The 25,314-nt window shown below is 50.3% G+C and overlaps 1 protein-coding gene across 1 annotated transcript in view; it reads right to left on the bottom strand.

Moving 5' to 3' along the window:
• DYNC1H1 (dynein, cytoplasmic 1, heavy chain 1) overlaps nt 1–25,040 on the bottom strand; it is a 66,879-nt gene extending 41,839 nt beyond the window's left edge. The window contains exons 1-16 of the mRNA XM_006839531.1: nt 24,657–25,040; nt 15,573–15,660; nt 12,989–13,162; nt 12,217–12,472; nt 11,724–11,910; nt 10,725–10,996; nt 10,406–10,633; nt 6,635–7,711; nt 5,610–5,789; nt 4,396–4,545; nt 4,038–4,184; nt 2,328–2,468; nt 1,229–1,405; nt 1,018–1,128; nt 807–926; nt 123–362 (exon numbers count right to left, since the gene is read on the bottom strand). Of these exons, the coding sequence (XP_006839594.1) occupies nt 123–362; nt 807–926; nt 1,018–1,128; nt 1,229–1,405; nt 2,328–2,468; nt 4,038–4,184; nt 4,396–4,545; nt 5,610–5,789; nt 6,635–7,711; nt 10,406–10,633; nt 10,725–10,996; nt 11,724–11,910; nt 12,217–12,472; nt 12,989–13,162; nt 15,573–15,660; nt 24,657–24,915 (3,807 nt within the window). The 5' untranslated portion in view covers nt 24,916–25,040. The remainder of the gene's footprint in view (nt 1–122; nt 363–806; nt 927–1,017; nt 1,129–1,228; nt 1,406–2,327; nt 2,469–4,037; nt 4,185–4,395; nt 4,546–5,609; nt 5,790–6,634; nt 7,712–10,405; nt 10,634–10,724; nt 10,997–11,723; nt 11,911–12,216; nt 12,473–12,988; nt 13,163–15,572; nt 15,661–24,656) is intronic.
• Nucleotides 25,041–25,314: the final 274 nt, after the last annotated feature.

Below are 25,314 nucleotides of genomic sequence, written 5' to 3'. Positions count from 1 at the left end.
TACAAAATGGAAAACAGTCCTGACTACAAGAAAGCTAAAGCCAAACTGGTTCCGTTCTAATGAAGAGACGGCAGATGGTGCTGTGGGCATGGGGGTGTGCCCGGCATCGGGGAGAGACTCACGGTGACAGGCTTGGTCTTCTCCCAGTCCGTCAGCAGGTCAATGGTACGGCTCTCCACGGCTCGGTCCTCTTGGACAATCTTCATCTGCAGGTTCGCCACCTGCTGCTGGATGGCCGAGTCCTTCCGCCGCATGATGTCGTTGAAGGCCCCCCACTCGCCCTCAATGTTGTCGATGTAGAGCCAGGAGGGCGGAAACTGGAACCTTTGCTTCTCCAGGAGCCGTTGACCATTGCGGTAGAGCTGGAGAAGGAAAGATCAGGGGGACATCTGTCACTAACGCTCACAGAAACATCACCAGGTCCCCAAGGAGAGAAGACCCCATGGCCCACCTATATGCCTGGACTTAATCTCCTAAAAGCCTCCATCCGACAGCACCCCATGTGGCCAGTCCCGTTACTGCACTATTTGTACCCACAAGACCCTGGAGCAGGGTCTGACGCTGTGCTCCACCCCCATCCCCCATCCAAATTATACACTGGAAATTCCAGCACAAAGGCCAGGAAGTTCAGCAGCTAAAGACAGTAGAGGTGAAAAGCCATGCTGAGGATCCGAGGGTGCACGTGTAATGAGTGCCACAGGTGGTCTGTGGACCGTGTCACAGAAACAGCATCTTCGAGGTCGGCAGATGCAGCGCCATCTCCAGGATGTGAACAGAAACCCACTCAGCGTTCCCACAGTGCTCACCTCCACTTGCTTCTCAAACTGCTTGATCTTGCGCTTCAGAGACTGCACGTAAGTGATGAAGGTGACCGCATCGGAAGTGCTGGCCGTGTCCACCGAGTGCTGCTCCAGCTCTTGGCGAGACTGTGGTGAGAACGTGTGAGGGTTAAACACGCAGGCAGGGGGCGTACCGGCACAGCCACCTCACGGATGGGGCCTCCCTCCTCCTCCTCACCTTGGAGATCTGGGAATGGAAGTCAGTCATGTTGGAGCCCAGCATCTGTCCAAATTTGCTGAGAACCTCCTTGTGCCAAGAATCGTATTTCAGGTTCACCTTGGATTGCACCTGCGGGAAGGCAAACACATGACAGTCAGTCCTGGTTTCCGTCAAGGAAGAGCTGCTTCCAAGCCATGTGGTACCTTGTCGACCAGACTGCGGGGCTCACCTTGCCATAATCTATAACTACAGGGCCGAACTCCTTCTTGGTCTCCGCGTTGTCAAAAGTCCCTCTAGCCTTCCGTATCTGGACTAAGAGAGCCTGCCATTTGTTCAGATCCTCGCCAAGTCGGTTATAGATGTTTTCAGCTTGCATGTCCCATAAACACTGATACTGAAGCCACACCTGCGGATGGAGACCAGAGTTACCTACCATGGTCGGAGTCTCCTCGTGCAGAACATTAGTTAGCATGTATCATGCTCACATGCCACTGAAAAGGCTATGCTTCTTTCATCACCATCTGGTCGCCGCCAGACAATTCTGACTTACAGGGACCCTTCAGAATGGAAATGCCCCCTCCGGTTCTCAAGGCGCTAAGTCTTTTTGGAAGCAGATGGCCATATCCTTCTCCGACCTTCGTTAGCAGCTGAGTGCTTAAACACTGCTTAGCTAAGACTCTCTCATTACAGTCGTATGTAGACAGTTCCTGCTTCAGATTCTCAGAACGTCATATCTCAAAAGACTCCAAGCTACTGTTCCTCATGGTTCATGGTGAGGGATGAGCACAACAAACGCATTAATGTCACTGAACCGTGCACGTGAAGACCACAGAAATGGCCATTCTCTGATGTCACTGAACTGTGCACATGAAAACAGCTGTGTTGTTACTGAATTGCACACATGGAGACTGCAGAAAACGGCCGTGCTCTGCTGCCTATATGCTCATCACAATAAAAATTGTACATCATGTGGAAAAAAGGGCCCGAAACTGCTTCTCACATCCCTTTGGAGCATGAGGGGGCATCAAGAGTTCATAGAGAGATAATGGAATTTTCCCACAAACTCTGAAATTCCCTTGTAGATGATTATGTGCCTGTTCCCTTCTTACCCAAATGCCCTCTTCCTTAAAATCAGTTAAGTGAAGTGATGCCTTAGTTTGTCTGAAAAAAGTCACTGCTCTCCCAAGTGCAAGCTAACAGCCCCAAAGGGCCGACCCTACTGTCAGCCCGCTGCTCTACAACAAGCAGATGTAGTTGTGTGGTGAGCTGTACTGACAGCCCACCTGTGACGGCTCAGCAGCACTTGGGTGGGACCTGCAGCGTCTCACCTTGACATACTGCTCGACCTCAGTCACGATCCCCATCACCGCAGAGTACGACTCCTCCAGCGCCATGGGGCCGTCGGGCATCCGTGTCAAAGCGTTCCGATAGAATTTTTCCTCCTCGGTCAGTTCATAGTGGACGCCCACCTAAACAACCAGAGTCACACGTCAGTCAGGGACAACTTGGTTAAACTGACCCAAGGGGTACCCCCAAGAACTAGACTAACATTGAATTCATCAAGCGAGCAGGAGGAGTACTAGTCACAAGCTAGAGAAAGGTGGCCTCGCCAACGGCAGAAGGTGAGACCAGTTAAAGAGCAGGCCGAGCCTCGGAGCAGAGAGTGTGGTGTCCAGAGGGGCAGCCAGAGGCTGGAGCCCCTTCACTCAGGAAGGAAGGAGATGACCGCAGCTAACATAACGCATCTAATGTAACGTGACGTGAACCAAGTGCCCTATCAACATGGGTGATGGTTCCAGCCATCTGAGTGCCTAACGTGTGCCAGGTACCATAAAAAGGCACCCGCCTCTGCTCACAGCATCAGATGGCGAGAGTACCATGGAGAACAATCTAGAAGGGGGATACGGAGAGCTGGAGGGGAGGGGTGTGTTAGGACACCTCGTTTGGGTGTGATTCACAGGAAGTGCAGTGTTTACAGTCCCTCAAGTTTGTGGCAACCCTGAGCCAAGCAAGTCTGTCGGCTTCATTTTTCCAACAGTGTGTGCGCACTTCGTGTCTGCGCCCCATGGTGGCCATTCCGACTTCACAGACTACATACAGTCAGACTGTACACAGAACTTCCACGTGCACTGTTTTTGTTAAGTGTCTCTGGGTCAGTTCTGACTCATAGTGACTCTGTATAGGGCTTCCGAGGAGTAGCTGGTGGGTTTGAACCATGAACCTTTTGGTTAGCAGTCTGGTGCTTATCCTACAGTGCCACACCAGGACTCCTAGTCCTTGCTTGGTAGTTGGTGGTGATGTGCTGTGCAGTCAGTTCTGACTCACAGTGACCCCGCATAGGGTTTCCGAGGCTGCAATCTTTACTGGAGCAGAAAGCCTCATCTTTCTCCTGTGAACAGCGGGCAGTTTTGAACTGCTGACCTTGAGGTTAGCTGCCCGACTTGTAACCACTGGGCCACTAGTGCTCCTTAGGAGTCCGGGTATGCACTGGGAAACCCACTCATTCACATGCCTCACTTTCCTGTGACACTACTTTACTGCGGTGGTCTGGAAGTCAAGCCACCACGCTGCCAAGGTTACCAAGGTTGCCAAGGAGGGCAGGGCATGTGCCAAGTGAACCTCTGCCAGGGGGCGTGCTGAGTGATGATCAGCGAGTGCCAAGGCGCCCAGCTTCCCATTCTGCTCCAGAAATACATATACGACTCAGTTTAGCAATAAGTCAGTGGAGGCGGGGAGGGGGGCTGCAGTGACACAGAACTGTCACACTCGGCTACAGAAGCTGGCGGCGGAAGCTCACCAGACTCTAAGACTCCCAGAGAAAATGGGAAAAAACCGGAGGGGAAATTTGGATTCGCAAAGAAGCTCAAGGATGGAATTTCTACAAGGCAGAGTTGCGCCATCTGGTGACTACTTGGTGAGGAAGTGCCAGGCCACACAGAGCTCCGGCTGGCTTGCCCTGGCCAGGGAGCCTGGAACCTGAAGTCCCAGGAGGCGCTTGGTGAGGAGGTGAGGTGGAGGCTGGGTCACCAAAGGCTCACCTGGTACCTCTGACTCTGGATCCTGGGGAGAGACAGGATAATCATCTTCCAGGCAAACATCTCCTGATACAACTTGTATCTGCACTCTTCAATGGGCGGGTTCAGATAGATCACCTGGTTGGTTATTCTCAGCTCATGGACCACGTTCTGGAAGAGAAAGGGGCACTGTTGCTCAGCAATTGATTTTGGATACACACACCTTTGCTCGACATTTCCATTAGGCTACTGGTGCATGAATTTTGTGCTGTCATCTGGTCAGAAAAGGTAAGGGTGTTGGTGTTCAGCCACACAGGTACACCCGAGGTGCCAGGTGATGGATGTACACACACAGCCACCGAGCTGCCATAGAGGCACTTACTTTGATCTTTGGCTCGCCGCCAGGTTTGTGGCTAACTTGTGGGGCGTCTGTATCCATGTCAACTTCTGACTTATCTTCCGCTTGTCCGAGAAGGACTTGGGTCCAAGCTCTCAGGCCAGCTTGCAGGCGAACGCCCAGTATTCTTTCAATCTAGGGAAAAAGAAGTGCCAGCTCACAAAGCATGCTGGTCTACCGGGAAGAAGCAGGTGCATCGGGTCAAGGTGAGCCGTTATTCGGTTCAGTCTCACTTCTGGGACGGGTCTCCCAGCACCAGGGAGCTCTAACACAGCCATCTGTCTGACTGCTCTCCGTCTCTGGGTGGCCTCTGCCCCTGAGACTTACAGACAAGTAACCTGTGCACTGAAGGTCTCAAAAGCTGTTCACCATCACAGAGACTTGGTGCCTCAAGAAAGTGTTGCTGGGCGCCTCAGACACTGAAAAACTATGATTTGCAGATGAGCCATGAGAAGACAATCTCCTCCGGCAGAGAATCAGAGATGGGAGCTACTAGGAACAAGGGTCTGCAGGCATCCACAGATGGTCTTCAAAGCACACCCCCAGCCTGGAAAGGCTGTGAGGAAAACAGGGGTGCAGGAGAGTGGGGCGTGTTCCTCTTCCTCTCAGTGTCTCACTGTGAAGAGCACCCCAATTTATTTAATCAGTTAATAAAAGAGGCAAGCTGTGGGTCACAAACACCCCAGGATCTGACCAACCAGCCTGTGAGCTGGTCATCATCTATCTGCCCTAACATCTCACCTCTCCCAGGACACGTCACCTCACTCTGAAACGCTCAGCTCTGACCTCTCTGTTGTTATCAGGTGTCTTGAGTCGGTTTAGACTCACAGTGACTTGAAACACTGACGTCTACCAGCTAGAAAGTTCTCAGGGCCTAGCCGGGACACTTCAGAGATACACACATATACAGCACTGGCCCTTCGGAAGAGGCCCTGAGCCCTAGCTGGGACCCTCCCCACAGAACACGAGTGCTCTTGTTCGTTAGTTGCTGGGGAGTTCCTTCTAAAGTGGGGTGGCGGAAAGGGGCAGGCCTGATGGGGAGAAATGCCTGTACTACTAGGGAGAGGGGTCACCCCTCAATGATGGGAGTAGGGGAGGGTGCAGCGCCTGCATCCGAGCCTCACAAAGGGAGTTAGCACGATCAGTGGCATGGGGCCGCTCTGTCATTGGTCCCATTTCTTGCCAGAGCCCAGTCCTACCTCCATGTCCAGTTTGTTGACCCAGATGGGCAAGTTGGAGTAGGAGTGGAGGTTTAAGTCATCCACCGCTTTTTGGACTCTGTTCAAGATCTCAGAGAACATCTTGTGATCGTACATACACGTTTCCAAGGAGCGAACCTCAAGGTCGATTTTTTCTTCAATAATCAGCAGGTCATCCACCTAAAAGGAGGTAAGGTTAGTTAGTATCTGCAACACTCCCTCACTCCAGAGGCACAGCCAGTCTCTCTCAGTTACTCCCATTTTGGGGGTGAGGAGAACTCGGGTCTCACTCCTCTGTGCCCCATAGGAAGGGAGATATGAGGAGCATTATGGGCTTCTCCAACTCTCCCTCCCTTCTGCAGCCTCTCCGCTCAGCCCACCTGCCTGGGGAGCTGGCGTGGGGAGGTGGGCTAGTGACGTGGAAGAAAATCCAAGTCTGGGGCAGGTTGTCAAGCAAGCGCTGGGACTGTAGGCCCTGAGCCACATCCTCCGATCTCTGCTGGTATGGAAGTGCTCTAGTAGATGACGCATGGCACGCATCTGTGTCTTCATCTCCACCTAGTCCCTACACTGCGGACCCTCTAAAACTGCAGCTCGACCAAGCAGCACCACGAGTCAAAGACTTCCTCCCGCTGACTCACCCGTCCGCTAGTTATGTTTGGCCAACACAGCCTCTCACGTGCCCCCTGTGGCAGAGCGGACTGTACAAGGGAGATCATGGGAACATTCTAGTACCTTTTCATCCCAGTCTCCGGGAACCTTCTGAAGCCCCTAGTATGTAAATCAGAGGCCCTGGGGGTCAAAAGGTGACCACGCCTGGCCGCTAAAATGAACAGCTGCCAGGCGATTCCACCCACAGACACCCTGGAAGATGGACCTAAAATCTGCTCCTAAAAACTCAGGCCCTGAAGACCCCAGGGAGCACAGTTCTACTCTGACATGCATGGGGTGGCCCAGACCCGCGATGCTGCAGTTGCTTATATTCACCTGTCTACTAGGACCCTGGAGGCCCCCATCAGACACACCTTTTCTTGGAAGTTGAAGACCGTCTCTGCTAGGCGCTGCACGTAGGGGTCGAGCTTATAGGACTCCCACACCAGGGCGACGCCCTCGGCAATCAGGGCCTGCACCTCCTTCTTCAGGCCGGCCACCAGGAGCGAGATGGTACTACGCTCCTCCACCTTCTCACAGGTGCGCTCGTAAGTGCGCACGCTCTCGATCAGCGAGATGGCAAACGGGTAGAGCTGGTTGGCTTGATGGGCCTTGTTCACGATGGCCAGGGGGACCCGGAAGCCGAGCCACTTGAGGTTCCGGACTTCTTTGGAGAGTGTGATGATCTCGGGGAGAAAGTTCACCTTCAGTTTCAGCACGTTGCCGGTCCGGCCTCTAACGCGGGTGCTCTCGATGGTGAAAATGCGCCCGGAGACCCCCAGGTTGCGCTGCTGCACCTTCCTGGCCCAGTCATCAAAGATCTCCTGAGTGTTGAGCTTCATGCGGAAGCTGTCCCCATCCTGTTTCAGCTTCTGTCCTTCCACGTGGTTCTCCCAGCCTTTGCCGAGGACATCTTCGACGCGCTTCATGTAGGCGGTCAACTGCCTGTCTATCTGCTTGGCCCAGATGATGGAGCCTGAGACGGGGGGCAGGTCACGCACGTGGCTCATCTTGCACGCCTGGCTCTGTGGGTATTGAACCTTGAACTTGTCGTGCAGAGAGCCTATGTCGTCCTTCACGCGCTGGATCAGCTGCGTTTGGTACTCCCGGATGGCCCCGCGGATGTGGGGCCTGACAAACAGAGCGTTGAACCGGGAGAAAATCCTGAACATTTCGTTAGCGTTCTTGGCAGTACCGAGCTGGTCTCGGAGGCGAGCGGTGATCCGGGTTTCTACTCTGTCGATCCTCTCGTCGTATCTCTTCATGGCAGCCTCCCAGGCTTCCGTGCCTTCTTTGGAGACGTCGAGCCCGTCCACTTCTTTGACGTTCTCATAAGCAAGGTTGACTTCCTCAATGGCATTCGCGTCAGCAGCATCAAAGAGAACCTCTGCTACTTTCATGTCCTGGGGTTCGGGGACCTCACCTTGATTCTGCTGTGCAACCGCTGTGACCTAAGCGACAAGATTTATGAGAAAAAGCATTTACTCAATGGACACCTCTGCTCACGACACAAGGGAGGAGCGCCACGCCAAATCACCTTCTGCTCCAACTTTTTAGATCTACCATGCAGTCAAACCAAGCCGAACACTCAGCAGCCGGCAACACTGAGTATAAAGATCTCTGGGGGCTGTAGTTCCACGGCTCAACAACAATGCACACAAAAAACCAGGACTCCAGGACTCACCTCTCCAAGGTTTACTCTACAACTAGAACTGTGCTTCACAGAATGTGGACATTGTGACAAGTGTCACCTATGTCTCTTAAGAATTGTACCAGAGGACCTCAGAGAGACCTGGCTCAGTTCCAGACATTGTAACAGAGAGAATGTTGCAAGAAAGAGAGGCACACAGTTTGGCGTTTCCCAGTATAGGCAACAGTCATGCTGACATTATATTGTACCAGGGTCCTGGAAAGGAGCTCTGGTAGCTTAGTGGTACGAATCGGGCTGCTAACCTCAGGGTTGGCAGTTTGAAACTACCAGCTGATCTGTGGAGAAAGATGAGGCTTTCTGCTCCCATAAAGATTTGCAGCTTCAGAAACCCTGTACAGGGTCACTGTGAGTCAGAACCGACTCCACGGTACTTAACAACATCAAAGGAGCCCTAGTGGCACCATGGGTTAAGCACTGGGCTGCTAATGGTCAGCGCTTAGAACCCACCAGCTGTTTCATGAGAGAAATGTGAAAAAGTCTGTTTCCATAAAGATGGATAGCCCTGGAAATCCTATGGGGCAGTACTACTCTGCTTTATACTGAGCTGGAATCAATTTAATGGCAATTGTTGTTGTTGTTATTGTTAAGTGTGATCAAGTCAATTCTGACCCATAGTGACCCTGTATAGGGTTTCCAAGGAGCAGCTGGTGAGCTTGAACAGCCAACCTTGCAGTTCAACCAGCTTTACAGTCTGATGCATTAGCCCCCAGCGCTAGACCAGCAGTCAGCTTGGCTTTTTGGTTTGGTAGCCTATTAAGTTGGCTGAAGATAAAGAGGGATCGAAGTATTTGCTAATGAAGATCAAAGAACTACAGCCTTCAGTATGGATTGCACTTCAATGTAAAGAAAACAAAATCTTCACAACTGGACTAATAAATAACATCAAGATAAACAGAGAAAAGACTTAAGTTATTAAAGATTTCATTATACTTGGATCCACAATCAATGTTTATAAAAGCAGCAGTCAAGAAATCAAACAATATATTGCACTGAGTAAATCTGCTGCAAAAAACCTCTTTAAAGTGTTAAAGAGCAAAGATGTCAGTTTGAGAATTTAGGTATTCCTGACTCAAGCCATGGTATTTTCAATCAACTCATATTCATCTGAAAGTTGGACAATGAATATGGAAGTCTGTAGAAGAATCAATGCATTTGAGTTCTGGTATTGAAGAAGAATATTAAAAGTACCATGGACTTCCAGAAGAATAAGCAAATTTGTGTTGGAAGAAGCAAAACCAGAATGCACCTTGGTGGTGGCGGTTCTGTGCCGTGGAGCCGGTTCCAACTCACAACAACCCTGCACAGGGTTTCTGAGGCTGTAAATCTTTACGGGAGCAGAAAGTCTCATCTGTCTCCCATGGAACAGCTGGTAGTTTCAAACTGCTGACCTTGAGGTTCACAGCCCGATTCGTATCCACTACGCTACCAGAGCTCCTTAATAGGATATTACGGATTACTGTTAACTATCCTGTAGTGCCACACCAGGACAGAATTAAGATTCCCAAGGCTGCATCTTTATGGAAGCGGATGCCACATCATTCTCCTTCAGTGTGACTGGAAGGCTCGAACCACTGACTTTCAGGTTAGCAGGCAAGTGCTTAACCACTGTGCCACCGGGGCTCCTTCAATACCCGTGTGCCCCTACCTAAATGCTGTGATTAACATTTACCCAATAAGCATTTTACTGTATGTCCTTTATCATCCATCAATCCAATTATCAACTCTACTGTTTACTTATCAATCCAATCCATTTATCAACTCAGATTAAAAAATCTGTACTGGATATTTTAAAGGAAAAGAATTGGTGAAGTCCTCTTTTTTAGGAAGGGTGGGGGGAAAGGCATGTAAGAGGAAAAGGAATCATGAGTTCTTTCAATAAACCTCAGACACATAATTATCATGCATGTCTAACAGATGAGCAATCAGGAGAAAAGAAGCTAAATGAGGTGAACAAGTCACATGACTTGTTGAACGGTGGAGTTAGACTTCAACCCTAGGGCCCAGGAGAGTTGGGGTACAGATGAATGGATAGAAAACATTAACAGGCAAGCAATAGTGTTTGGATTGAAGCAAGAATCAAACAGGGTCACTAGATCTTAAAGATGACAGTGATGAGATGCAAACAGAATTAAAGGAGATTTTAACAGTGCAAACCAGATTCAAACCGAACCGGGCCAAACGCACTGCCAGCAAGTTGATTCCGACTCATAGCGACACTGTAGGTAGGGTTTTGGAGGCTGCACATCTTTATGGGAGCAGAGAGCCTCTCTTTCTCCTGATGCGCAGCTGGTGGATTTGAGCTGCTGACCTTGTGGTTAGCAGTCCGACGCGTAACCCAGTATGCCACCAGGGCTCCTTGCAAACTAGACACAAGGAGGTAATTCTGTAACTAACCAAAGCCAAGCCTCTGGAAACGCTCTCCACGGGACCATACCTGCGGCCGCAGGACCCTGACAATCACGGCCCGCAGCTGCTCATGTTGCCGACGGAACTTGCGCATCTGGTCCAGGCGCGCCTGGAGCTTCCTGTGAGCGGGGTTGATGCGCCACACCATCTTCAGGTTTTCCTCCCGCTTCCGCTTCACTATGTCCCTCAGCAGCACCTGAAGCTTCTCGTACTCATCGTCCCAGGTCTGGAAAACTTCAAAGCACGCCACCATGACCTGGGGTGCAACGGGAAAAGGGAGACCGAGATTAAGACAACACCTTCCTCCCAGGGGCCTGAGAGGGACTCCGTGATGATCCCAAACCTACTTTTTCAAATTCTTCATAGGCAACATGCATCAATTTTCTGGTTCCCAACACTTTGAGTAGCTGAGAACTCAAGTCTCTTGAGATTGCCTCCACCAGACGCAGCGCCCTCTGGATGGGGTACTTGGTGTTGCGGATCTTTCGCAGGTGGGTGAAAATTGCGACCAGAGCCTGTCTGATCTTGTCCAGCTCGGTGGCCGACAGGAGGTCATTCAGGGGGAAGTCCTTCATTAGAGGGTTATAGTCGTTCACCGTTTCCAGAGCCTGTTTCAGACCTAGACAAACAGAAACAGTGACTAGTTTTCAGAGAAAGTAACAGAACTAAAAGGCCATTCGTTCGCTGCAGACCTGGCACACTGTAGCCTGCCAGTGGGTCATTCCGATGTCACACGAGATTCAGTGACTCAGAGACTATTGGTGATAAGTGGGGGAAAAATGACGATTATGAGCAGGATGGGCCTCAGTTATACCTGAGTGTACAGGGCAACTCACATGCAGGCCAAAGGCCATGGGAGGGAGCCTCAGAGAGCTGAACCCGACTTTCTCTATCATCTAAATCAGGGATGGGAATCTTGTTTCCGCCAAAATATGTAACATCATTCATGGGACATACAAAACTATGCGCTTAAGAACGAGCCTGTTGTATTTGGTCCAACATTTACTGAACTCACCCCTAATGTGATGGCTGGAACTATAGCTGCCTTGGCAGGGCCAGACCACATGGTTTCGAAGGCCCGATGTTGCCTACCCCTGATCTAAATGCTCTATCAAGAGTAATTAAGTTTTGGGAAACTTCAACGGTCTCATCCTTGAGAACACTGGCATTTAACGTTACACCCATGACTCAGGTGAGCTGAGTGTCTGTGCACGTGGAATCCTGGGTCCTGGTCTACCCTTCAAGATGTGGGAGATTGCTTTCATTACCAAGAACCATGGGAAAGATGGGACGAGGGGGTAGAGAGGAGGGTCAGTGAGGATTCTGGGGCCGGGCTCGGCGCCTACCTGTATCCGTGTCAAAGCTGACGGTGGCGTGGAAGCGTTTGCCGTGCTTTAAGATGTCCAGAGTGAGGAGCACCTCGGGGCTCTCCCGCTTCTCCTGGATGCGGTAGAGTGCGCGCTCCAGGTTTAGCCAGAAACTGATTTCCTGCAGGGCGGTTCCTGAGGCAGGATCGCGGTCCAGTTTGGTCACCTTGAAAGACACAATATCGTTTATGGGTGGGGAGGATGAAGGAGAGGTATGAGAGGCATCAGCACCTAACTCTTCCATTACAAGTGGGCTTCCTTCTCTGCACATTAAGGCAGTTTTCATCTGAGACTTTCGGCCTGGGACGACTGACAGGGATGCTCTCGAGGGTTCAGCAGTCTCAGGCTGGACCTTGGCCACTCCACCCCGCCCCGCCACCAAGGGCTCCAAAGGTGGACCAGCTTCCCCAGACAGAGGGCCGAGGGCAGAGCACCTTCCTCTGAAGGCAAGCTCCCTGGGCTGTGCGCGTACCTTTTGAATCTCTCGGATCCAGCGGTTCACCCCAGACTGCAGCTGATTGAGGAAAGTGGGATCTTCCACCTTATCGCCGAAGTCTGTCACTTTCGGCTTTTCTCCACGTTCGTAATACTGCTTGGCCACGTTGGTGATGATCGGGTGGATTGGCAGGCTGATCTCCGGAATCTCGATATTTTGCTGTAGATGAAGGAGTCCCATCTCAAGCTCTGCGATCTTTTTCTCAACTGAGGGAGCCATTTTGTCACCGTCCCTAGTAAGATACATGTGAACACACAATACAGTTAGGAACGCAGAACCCCCACTTCACTAGCTATTGGTGTTGTTGAGTGCCCTCGAATAGGTTCCCATGCAAAGCGACCCTGCACAGGGTTTCCGAGGAGCAGCTGGTGAGCTTGAACTGCCCACCTTGCGGTTCAAACCGACTTTGCAACCCAATGCATGAACCCACCCTAGGACTCCTTACTAGCGCTACCCTCTCCAAAACCACAACAAACCCAGCCCAAACCCACTGTCATCCCGTTGATCCCAACTCACAGAGACCCTGTTCTACAGAGGAGAACTGCCCATAGGCTTTCCACGGCTACAAATCTTTATGGAAACACACTGCCTCATCTTTCTCCCATGAAGCGGGCTGGGAGGTCCGAACCACTAAGCACCTGAACCATGGCACCACCAGGGCTCCATCCCCTCTCCCCAGGACCTAATTTCACATCTCCTCCCGTAAGTGAAATGTGACCTTCAGGTCAATGAGGGAGGAGGCTTGTACCTGTCTGCTTTGCCAGACTCTCTGATGTAGGACTTGAAGAAAGGAGCCACCGCATTGCTGATGAAAGAATGCAACGTCTCGTATGGCGAGTCTTCGCTGAGAGTCAGGACCCGGAGCTGAGACGACACGGGCTTGTCTGCATCGATGACCGGAGTCCGTTTAATGAATGCCAAGCTACAGAGAAAAAGCAAGCAGCAGCAGCAATCAGAACCGAGAGTCTCATTCCGAATGCGTGCTGAGAACGGCAGCATCCTTTGCATTAGTTCTATGCAAACCAAACAGTTCCTTTTCTGATGGTGACACATAGCGCTCATCTTCTTTTACTCACAGGTGACAGCTAGTGAATTCAGATGACGGCCAGGAAGCCAAGCAAAGGTAACTTGCTCCAGATGAATTACGCTCGTGACTGTAAGCCATCAGCCTGAGTGCATGCAATCTGGTCTTATACTAACTGGCATCACACATTTATGGGCCCTGAAGAGCAGATCAGCTTGAATAAATGAAGACCTGTCCACAGGTTCAGGCAACAAACCGGCACTTGAGGATCCCCCAAACTTGGCCTAGACCAACACCGTCAGTTTGGTCTCCTGAGACATCACTTAAGCAAAGCCAGACATCCCATTCCCTAAACACCTCAAGTGTTTCTGCCAAGGGGATAACACTCTAGGCAACCTTCAGAGCCAAGGCCAGCAAGGCCTCCTCCACATAGACTCTCTGTCTGCTCCCCATGTCTCTGTGGTCTCTTGCACCCAAGTTTTAGAGCTGGCTGTGCATCTGTCACTCTTTCATCCAAAAGATCACCAGCTTCCTGAGAACAGGAAACCTGTCTCACTTCTTTGCATTGTATCCCACTCTGCACATACTGCTATGCCCTACCCCTAACCTCCCCACCCAGACACACAGACAAAGCCAAAAGCGCTCCCAGAGTCAATCCTGACTGGGATGGTACCCAGATGTTCTGACTCATTAGGTCAATGGGGAGATGGCGGTGGTGGGAGGGGTCACCTGGTGGGAGGAAGGAGGGCAGCAGCTTGAAGTTGGCCTCCAAAAGGAGGTATGGTGAGAGGATGGATGAGGGACGGGGCATTATTAGGGTTAGGTGTGTTGGGGGAAGGGGCAATCAGGTAGTTGGATTATTGGGGTTCCAATAAGGCTATGTGGAGACCTGGATTATGTGCTGGGTCACCCACTGCAAGGTCAACAGTTTGAATCCACCTGTCAACACGGTCAGCAGCTGAGCCCCTAACCAGTGTCCACCAGGGCTCTTTCAGTGTCCACCGCAATAGGTGCTCAAAGTTGGTTAAATGAATGGCCTCGCGAACACTGATGGTATTTGTAGTTTCCAGTTCCCAGGTCAGTACTTCTAAAGGCCCAGGAAGCTGCCCACTGTGGTCCACTGAGGAAGCACCAAGCCACCTGATCTCCCTGCCCAACTGGACGTACTACATCTTTGTGTCTGACCAGGGCAATCGAGGGTGGGGGGGGGGTGTCCACAAAACCACACCTGCACTTGTCCCCAGTGCCGAGAAAGACACCAAAGACTGAAGCCCCGTCCGGAGTAACCAGGCCTGGACTCTCCAGAAATGAGCACCGAGGACCTGAGAAACTCTGCAGAGGTGCCCTAGACAACGCTCGTGCCAGTGCTGGACCTCCTGACTGGGTCATCACACTCGGGTGACCAACAAGAATCTCCTTGTTCTTGGGAAACACACTGAAATTCAGGGGGATAGAGGGGCATGTTTTCTGCATGTCCTCATCGGTCACGTAAACAGGGCAAAACATTAATCACTGGTGTGCCTCGATGAGGGGCATCTGGGTTACTATTCATGGAATGCTTCCATAATCTTGAAATGATGCCATTTTTTTTTTTTTAATGTGCTAGTACGTCAATGCAGGATCAATGATAACACTAATATATTTACATTTGGTAGCACGCATTAAAGATTTCAGTGCTGACCCAGTAACACTCTCTTTTTTTTTTTAAGCACAAAAATAAAACACACTTTATTTTACTGAGTACAGATGATAAAGCTTATAGAAAATAAAGTGTAGCTTACATTGTATTTCCAATATGGACCTAAACAATGGAAATAAAGCAAGCAGGGTATAAAATGCTCTCAAATGGTTGAATGGTAACAAGGAAGCAAAGGTAAAACTTAGTGGGAAGTTTTTTTTCCGTCACATCCACAGCAAAACAAAAAGAAAAAACCTGTGTTCTAAAGCCTTGCTTTAGTAATGCTCTCTTGAGGGATTTCACTTAAGAAGACTCAGACCTACAGGCAGGATTGTCCGACACCACCTCACTGTGACAGATGTTAGGTCAGCACATTAACGCTCAGACAGACGACAGATGTCAGGATACGCACGATGAAACATAAGATACTTCAGAATTGGTACTGACGAGGAAACCCTCCTAACCTGGACACATGAAATCAAAGACAAGATACTGAATGTAAAGGGCAGGGAATACGTTCTTCGAGTGTTTTCTGTTTGCTTTTTTAAAGGTGTTATCTGAGTCGATGAACGATCACATTCATTGCCACGAGTTCATAATCTCAGAGAACGGTATAGCCCATCTACTCACCTATTGGACTTAATCCCATAATGAATGTCTATGTTGATGTTATAGGAAATAAATTCTTTTTCTTCTTCTCCTTCATCTCCGACGTCCTCTGCAAATCACAGGAAATGGTATGTCAGACCAACAGCAATGCTTACAGTTTCTGCTTTGTCAGCTGGTTAGTGAACCACCTCCTCCCTACTCACCCTCAGCCTGACATATGAACCCCTCCAGAACTGGACCCTTACCAACATCTTCCTTTCCGCCCACTTGTTTCTGGCTCCTGACCCTATCACAATTTGCTGTGTGGCCTTAGGCAAGGTGGGTAACTTCTCTGTTTAAACTTTCCTTATCTGTAAAATGGGAGCAGCAGTAGTGTGTCTGTCTGGGTTGTCAATGAAGGTAAAGCATTCCAACAGCACTTGGCTGCCCAGAAGTGCCAGGAGCATGCGCTGCCCCAAATCCAGAGGTTTCATTCCTGTGCTCCAGTCCTCCAACTGTGCCATCAACTACATGCTCAGCACTCAACGCATGACCGACAATCTACTACAACTTGAGGTGTCATCACACATGTGACCCTTCCCCTACACCACAGGGGTTGGTGTGACCAAGTCCAGCCTTGTTTTCCAGAAAAAGAATCTAAGTAAATTGTCCACCAGCACATGGCTGGAAAGGGACAGCGCCAGAATCCGGAAGTCCGAGTTTGAAATTCCAGAATCTAAGCTCCTCCCTTCTCGAGAGTCCTCTGCTCCAGCCCCCACTAATCCACCTGCCCAGGCTGCAGTTAGGACTGCATCCTCGCCCCCCATGAGATTCCATGCAGCCCAGGCGCACACGCCATATCTTGAGGAGCTCCTTGGGATGCAAGTGAGCTAAATTTCTAAATAATGAAAAACCAAAAAGTAAAATGGAAAATGGGTTAAGAATGGAAAACAACCCAAATTTCTAACACCTGCAGCATTAATGCACTAGATGCCTAAAGGCCCTCTCTTATCATCTTTGTCATATGTACTGAATGCTAGCAAAAATGACCATCTGAAGATGATTGTCACAGGATTCTTTCAGAATGGTGCACCTCACCTTTGAGTCCTGATGGTCTACGAAGGGGAGTTAACTTGGCAGATCTGGAGTCAAACCCTGACACTGACAAGCTCAGTCAAGTCCTTTTGGTTTCAAATTCTGTGAAATGGCCAGCAGAGCTGGTGGTGGGATACTGAACTAGGTGGTCTCTGAGGGCCCCAGTGTGGCGCTATAGGACAAGGACTGGACTGGTAACCGAAAGGCTGGCAGTTCAAACCCACCAGCCAATCTCGGAAACCCCATACAGACAGACAGGGTCACTATGAGCGGGAACCGACTCAACGGCACACAACGACAACAACATTTCCTTGAGAACTAAAACCATGAAATCTGGGTATTCAAGGTCTGAGCAAAAGCTCTCAAAAAGGCCGGTTACAAACAACCACACATCACACTAAGAGCGTATGAAATAATAGTGTATCCATCAAGAAATCCTGGTGTGGCACTGTAGATAACGCACAGGACCACAAGTCGGTCTGAATTGCCAGATTGGTGGATCAAACCCACCAGTCGCTCCTTGGAAACCTTATGAGTTGGAACTAACTTGGCGGCACTGAACAATGAGGAAGAAAAGAGCTCTCCCAAAATACTGGGTTTTGAGTCCATTTTAAGAAGAGAAGGAAGAGTGAGTGGCAGAATGTTCACGTATGCCCGGTACTTCTAGATGGTTTTACAACATGACTGTTAAATAAACAACACACTGAGCAGCTGATTTTTTAAATGCAGATATACAAGATAAACCTTATTGCCGGAAGCAACCACATATTATGATTCCATTGCTAACTTTAAACTGCAAACACATGGACAAAGACTCCTGGGGGAAAAAACCCCCAAAAAACAATTAAGACAGTTGTCAGGGTGGGAGAATTATCAAGTATTTTCTCCTTCAATTTTCTGAACTTTCGGCCGTAATGTTCCATGATTCATATATAAGATGAGTGCCCTCAAGATAACACTCAAACAGTACACAGACGACACAAAAGTAACCTTTCATAATCCCCAGAGCAAGTGATAGGGCTGGGGTCCTCGGCGTCATTGCTCCCCCTCCCCATCTACACTGATCAAATCCCCAGGTGGCTGTGGAGTCAGAAGGCAGCACTGAGCCGGGCAGTTGTTCTAGGCCGCAGAGGCTGATGCAAACGGGATTACAGGAAGCAGGCATCCTGCCAGGCAATGCGGCAGAGAAGGCACGCCCGATGACATAATCCTGTCACAGAGAATCAGCCAGGTCCCTGCTGCAGGCTTATGTTGTCCTTTCTCTGGATGACACTGATGCACGGAAGTCATTATTAAATCCATGAAAGAATCCACTTGGGATTCTTTTTGAATGTTTATACTCTATACATCGCTCCGTGGAAACACCATCACTGTGGGTTGGAACCAACTGGACAGCACTTAACAACCACCCTCTACGTGAACCCTTGGTCATCCCCATAGTTAAGTGCTCAGCTGTTAACCAAGCAAGGCCAGCAGTTGGAACCCACTAGCCACTCGGTGAGTGGGAGGCAGATGTGGCAGGCAGTCAGTCAGCTAGCTTCCATGAAGATTTACAGACTTGCAACCCCTACAGGGCCGCTCTCCTCTGTCCTACGGGTCCCTACCGTCAGAATCAGCTTGATGGCAGTGTTGCGCTGGGTTTTCGTATTCCTTGTGACACCGCAGGATGATGCACTGGGCTGCAAGGTCAGTGGTTCAAACCCACCAGACACTCCTCAGAAACCCTACACAGTGTCGCTATGAGTGGGAACTGACTCCATGGCACTTAACAACAACAATACAATCAGAGGACGTCGTGGTGTGGTGCTGTCAGATGATCATAGGACCGCATGGTCAGTTTGAACCACAAGGTTGGGGGTTCAAACGAATCAGACACACCTTGGAAACCCTTTACAGGGTTGCTGTAAGTCAGAACCAGCTCGATGGTACTTAAAAACAGCAACAACACAACCAGCAGGAGTCCTGGTGTGACGCTGTCGGGTAAGCACTGGACTGCAAACCACAAGACAGGAGTCTCTGTGAGTCAGAACCAATTCCACAGCATTTAACAACAACAATAACACACAATCAGAAATCAAGGAATTTTATGTCTGACTCCCATTCGGCAGCTATCAAAAAGTCTAATCTTTACTCCTCTGTAAATGATTGCATCTTCAAAACCACAATTTCACAGTCTACTACTGCAGAAATGCCTTTTTTTATTGAGAAGAGAGACGGGCTCTGAATTGTTCATTCTGAATATAAAGAAGCGAACAGTCATGGTATAATGGGAGTTAACACATAACGGCCACATGCAGGTTCAGTACAGTTTGACATGTTCCCGTTAGCAGGTGTTTCCATCACTCCATTGTGAACGAACCCATGTCGTGTTTAAGGAGCCCTAGTGGAGTCCTGATGTGGGGCTGTGGTTAATGCGCTGGACTGCAAAGTCGCTTTGAACCGCAAGGTCAATGGTTCAAGCTCACCAGCTACTCCTAGGAAATCCTACACAGGGTCTTTATGGATTGAACTGACTCAGCAGTCCTTAACAACAACACTGGGTTACACACTGGGCTGCTAAATGCAACGTCAGCAGTTCAAATCCAGCAGTCGCTTCTCAGGAGAAAGAGGAGCTATTCTGCTCCCAAAAAGACCGACAGTCTCAGAAAACCTATGCTGTTGTCGTTTTATTAAGTGCTGTCAAGTCGCTTCCGACTCATAGCGACCCTGTAAAGGGTTTCCAATGAGCCTGAGCCACCAACCTTGCAGTCCGGCCCATTATCCCACAGAGCCACACTGGGACTGACTCCCAGAAAACCTACTGGGGGGTCGTTATTAGCTGGGACAAATACAACAGCACACAACTACCACCACCTCCAGTATGTCATGTTTAGTGAACACTGTTGTTACGGACTCACAGTGACCCAAGAGGACAAACGGGAACTGCCCCATAGGTTTCCTAGGCTGTCAACTTTGTGGGTCCAAATAACCAGGTCTTTTCTCTTGTAGAACAGCTGCTTCCAACAGCCGACTTTTCAGTTAGTAACCAAGCGTTTAACCACTGTGCCACCAAAGCTCCGTAAGATTACACTACCCCCTCTCCTCTAAGTAGCCATGTCCTCCTAACATCTGATGAGTGGGACCCAGCATCAGCCTTCTGGTCTCTCAGTCCCCCACTTTCTCCCAGTCACGCCTGCAGCCAGAACCGTTCGCTGCCTCTGCTACACGTTCATGTGACGCTATAGGCTCAGCCCTGGACTGCGAACCCAATCAGGAGTGTGACCGTGGAGGCACACCCTGTGATACTTACCTGGCATGGAAAGCTAGGTTCCTTATGATATTCCCAAAAGACCAGGAATTAGGAATTGGAAAAAAGCTAGGGGGTCATTAACACCTGAGGAACTTAAGACTTAGTGTTTTAAGTGCACTGGACTGCAAGGTCAGTTGGAACCACCGGCTCAGCGATTCAAAGTCACCAGCCGCTCCTCGGACACCCGATCCGGGGTCACTATGAGTCAGTGGCACTTAACAACAACAACAACGACCCGACAGGACAGAAAACTCCCTCGTAGGGTCCCCAGGCTGTAAATCTTTACGGAGCAGACAGCCTCATCTGGTACTTTCGGACCACCAGCCTTGTGGTTAGCAGCCCGAGGTTTAACACACCGTACCACCTTGGCTCCTAGGACTTTTAAAAGCTTCTTCTAACTCAAAAGGCATCACAGATAAGAAAATTGATGAAAGCAAACAGGCGCCCTCTAAGGGACACCACGGAATTACAGACATTCATGTAAAGGGCTCAGAACCCTCTCCCCAACTGGCTCAACTCCCAGGGTTTCGGCTGCCTCACTTGGGAGAGGCCATGCGGGACTCTCCTGTGGCTCCCCAGCCAACATTCTACAATGCTGACAAACATAGCTCCGGCCACCTTTAGACCCGACCCAAGGTACTGCCATCGGGTGGGTCCCAGCTGATCAGATAGAGAAGTGCTCCGGCGCATTTCCCAGGCTGCCCGCCCCTCTTTACAACGGCCTCCTCGTTCTTCCTCAGAGCAACTGGTGGGTTTGAACTACTGGCCTTTCAGGTTAGCAGCCCAATGCTTAACCACAGTGCCACCAGGGTTCCTTTCACCCTTTAACCTCGTCTAGAAAGAAATACTAGACTTGTTTGACATCATAATGCAGTTGTTTATCTCAGGAATATGAACTCCCAAATTATTTTAACTCCCAAACACACTGCCAACCAAATGTTTGTACCACCAGGTCTCTTAAGAAGTTCTTGGGCTTTAGTCCACACACAGTTCCAGTCGTTATTACATAAGGAGAAGAGACCCCTCCGAGCTGCATATCTTAGGGAAACTCTAATTCCTAGCTTAAGAGAAGTCCCGACTACAGACAGCCACTATTTCTGGTCTCAAAGACAAAATTCTAAACCTAAGGCTGGGTCTCCAAGCAAGGCACCCAAGGGTAAAACGAATCCGGAGCAGCGAGCACCTGGTCCCCAACCTGGTCACTAAGGACTGGCCAGTGCCAACAGCTGTTCCTACCTATACTCACCCCACCCCAACTCTCACAGGCGAAAACACAACCAAAACACGACTGCAGGTAAAAGGTGCAACAAACTTGCCACTGCCACTGAAAAATGCATAGTTCCCAGCCTATGTGGTCACATTTCATAAGTATAGTACAAAGAAGCGATTGTTTTCTACAGGCCAGCAATTATACTGATGGGAGATTGGCCTTTTAAAATGAGGAACTACACATCAAACATTCCCTTTTCTGCTAATCCTCCCGTTCTCTACTATCAAAATAGACGGCCAGGTTCACAACCTTCATTCTGCACACTTTGAGGAAGGTTGTACTTAAACAACAAGACATATAGTTAACTGGGATAGCTTCATGAAAAGTACATAAGGCTATATATATGTTTCTATATTCAACTGTACATATTTAGAACATTTTTTCCATGATAAAAAAAAGGGGATGTTTTAATAAAAGCAATCTCCCCCCAGTTCGTTAACTACATGACTTTCATCATTGGTGGTGTTCTGTACTCAATTTAAACAAATCAGATTTGTTGTCCACATTAATGCAAAGGCAAGCCTACCTTCTCACTGTATTTAATCACTGGATGATCACAACTGATGAAATGTACAAATATCAGCACTGACTCATAAAACCACATGGGAGCAAGCCCTCCCGAGGGGTATCCTGGGTCCATGCTCTGCATAGCTATGTTGTGCTAGCACAGCCAGGATACGGAGATGAGCCTATAATTAATACCTAACTCTGTCCTTCAATATTTCAGAGGTAAAAAAGGAATCACAGACAGGCTGAATTACTAAAAATACTCCAGGAATGTCTATAAATACAGGAATGAGGTAGGATGTCCATTTTAGTTGATCTCATTCCTCAGACAACTTCCAAAATTGCAAGTCACTGTGAAGCCAGGATTTGGACGTCAGGACCTTTGGGTTACTGAAAGGAAGAACATATACCCTGAAAGAGACCAGAGAGACAGTCTGCCATGTGGAGGACTCTACAAAAACATGGTCCTCCACCACCATAGTAAAGCTAGCCAAGTGCAGCTTCAAGTTGCCTGGCAAAAACTGAATTACTGATTAACACTCTAAAACAAAGAACAAAATTTATATATTTTCCCCATAAACATCAATTATGAGTCAAGGGAATCCTCACTGACTTCAATACATAAACCGTGTGATAAAAACGATCAAGAATTAATTAACTAAGGTGGAATTATTCAAAATACAGTAACTTAAGCAGGAGATCAAAATGCATCTCAATAAAATAAAAAGCATCCAGGTCTTAAAAAATGACCAGAAAAGACACCAACAATCCTGACAGGAATGTTACCTGGGTGGAAGGATTCCAGGTGACATTCTCTACATTATGCTGAGACTAAATCTTCTACAATGACTACATACTCTTTGGGGAAACAAAAGCGTATATCAGAGTTAAAGACTTTAGAATTGCTGACCTTAACTCATAACCACTAGGTTACCAGAGCTCCTTCAAACAACTCTAAGCAACACTACCCTAAGCATGCTGGAATGGCTTAGCTGCAGTGAATATGTCATGTGGATGGAGGATGATAATTAATATGCTATCTCTCTCATTCACTGAAGGAAAATCAAGGCTACAATGAATCATCTTCTAAGGAAGAATTACCTCTGGAAGAAACAAACTATCAGAAAGAAACACAAGGTAGGTACGAGCTATGGTACACGGGTTCTCGGGTACAGCTTGTCTTATAGACAAGAGGGCCATGCCGTTTTTGGAGATGGCTTATTGTTGTTGTTAAGTGCCGGCGAGTAGGTTCCAACTCTCACAGCTACCCTGTGTAGGGTTTCTGAGGCAAATAGTTCCTGACAGCTGCCAATCTCTCCATGCCAACATGACAGTTTCCAAGGGTTGTTGTTGTTAAGTGCCGTCAAGTCAGTTCTGACCCATAGCAACCCTGTATAGGGTTTCCAAGGAGGAGCTGGTGAGCTTGAACCACCAACCTTGGAGTTCAAACGGCTTTGCAATCTGGCGCATTAACCCACAGCGCCACACCACATGCCAATTTCCAAGGGTACCACATGCGCTTCCAGACGCCAAGATGCCACACCCAGAGGCCCTCATTCCACAAGCGCACCACTAGGACTACTGATGCTGTTGATAAAGTGCTATCCACCTAGTTCCCACTCACAGCGACCCTGTATAGGATTTCCAAGGAGCGGCTGATGGGTTTGAACAGCCAACCTTGCAGATAGCAATCTAGTGCTTATCTGACAGTACCACACCACCACTCCACTAGGGCTCCTAAGTGGTCTTTTTAAAAATCAACAGGAAATCCACCCTGCTGGCACAACCCAGACTCCCAGTGTAACTGGGGACTCAAGATATATCTGAAAGATACAAATCCTGCAGCCCAACTCCACTAGGTTGGTAATGAATCTGAATCTTTCTTTTTTTGCATCTGTAAAATCAGACTAGGACTCTCTAGCATTACACACACACACACACACACACACACACACACACACACACAAGGCATGCTGAGGAAAATAAACAATGGAGTGGAAGCTAGGACGCTGCCTGTGGTCTGGGGACCTCATGCAAGACAGTGAACCTGAGCCTCAGTTTCTCCAAGCTTAAAATGGGAAGCTACAGGCATCAACAAGGCTGCCGAGCGGACCCAGAGGGAGACCCTAATGAGAGCGTCTCCCTAGCTGGGTGATGCTCTGCTGGTGCAAAGTGACAGTCATGCTGGGCCTCAGGGTGGGGGTCAGTTGGTGCAGGGCCCTGAGCGGCAATCCTCCTCACCCCCACTCCGGCCACAGCCCGTGAGCAAGCACTCCGCTGCCCAGGGCATCTGGCCACGTCCCTCCCGACGCCGGCCTGGCCTGGAAACGAAAGCGAAGTGCTCATGTGACACTGGAGGCAGGGATGCGGCCTCCGCCCGCGCCGTCTCCACCCTACTCGGCCATCTTGGGAGGCCCTGGGAGACAAAGCCATCCCATTGTTTTTAGGGACGGCAAGACAGGGGCACCCTCCTCCAGTCCTGTGGATCTGGAGGGTCACACCGGCACCCTGATCCGGGGAGGGGGTGTGGCGAGGAGGGCCCAGACAGGATCTTTCCGGGGTGGCCCCAGTCGTAGGGGGACCCTTCCGGGGCGTCTGCGGCCACGGGGCAGCCTTTCCAGCTGTAGAGGGACCTTTCTCGAGGTGTCTGGGCTGTATGGGGCCATCCTCGGGTGTGTCCAGCCACAGGGGTACATTTCCTTGAGGTTGGGGGGTGGACACTTCCCCGATGTGTCTGCGGCCCGACTGCCCGCACCCGGCCTTGCCATCTGTGGGGGGGGAGGGGATTTCCGGGGTGTCTCTAGCAGTGGGGCGGGGGGAACCCTTCCAGGGTATCTGGGACGATGGGAGACCCTGTCCTGCTCTCCGTGGGGGGACGCTTCCGGGGTGTCTCCAGCAGTGGGGGACCCTTCCCGGGGTGTTGGGCGGTGGGGAACCCTCCCCGGGTCTGTGGGCCGGCCGGCACCTTTGAGGGTGGAGCGCTCCACCAGGACCGTGTGGACCTGCGGGTCCGACAGAAACTTGCGCATCTGCTCCAAGGCGCTCTTCTCCTCCAGCGCCGCCTCGAGCGCGGCCGGAGCCTCGCCGCCGTCCTCCAGCAGCAGCGGGACCAGCTTGCGCAGGTGCTTCTGCAACACCGACACATCGGCCACATTCTGCACGGCCGACACCTCCAGGCCGGCCGAGCCGTCCTCGCCGCCGCCACCGCCGCCGGGCTCTGACATGGCGCCGCTCGGGGCTGCGATCCGCGCGAGACAGAGAGAGAAAGACTCAAAGAAACGGGCGCCGGAAGCCGCGCCGTCCGCTACCCGCGGCCGACTGAGGGCGCGGCTCCGGCTCCGCCCGACAGGCAGCCGCCGGCTCCGCCCCGCCCGCCGGCCGCAGCCACCAGCGCCCGCTCGCGGCCCTGCGTCAACACGTCGCCTACGCGCGAGCCGGCGACGCCGCCGCGCTGTTTGCTGGGGCTTGTAGTCTCCGTTCTGGGCGGGGCCTCGCAGTCTGCCCTGAACATCCTGAAAACTAAGCTTGGCACCAGGTGATTGCGGGCGGCCAGGGACAGCGCCTGTTTTACTGAATGCTGTGGCCGCAGAGAACAGCACAGTGCCGAACCACTGCATAAATAC

This window comes from Chrysochloris asiatica, unplaced genomic scaffold (assembly GCF_000296735.1).
Source record: "Chrysochloris asiatica unplaced genomic scaffold, ChrAsi1.0 scaffold00025, whole genome shotgun sequence".
In the NCBI taxonomy this organism is placed as follows: Eukaryota; Metazoa; Chordata; class Mammalia; order Afrosoricida; family Chrysochloridae; genus Chrysochloris; species Chrysochloris asiatica.
Note: the sequence above shows the minus strand (reverse complement) of the source record. Positions and strands in the feature narration are given on the sequence as shown.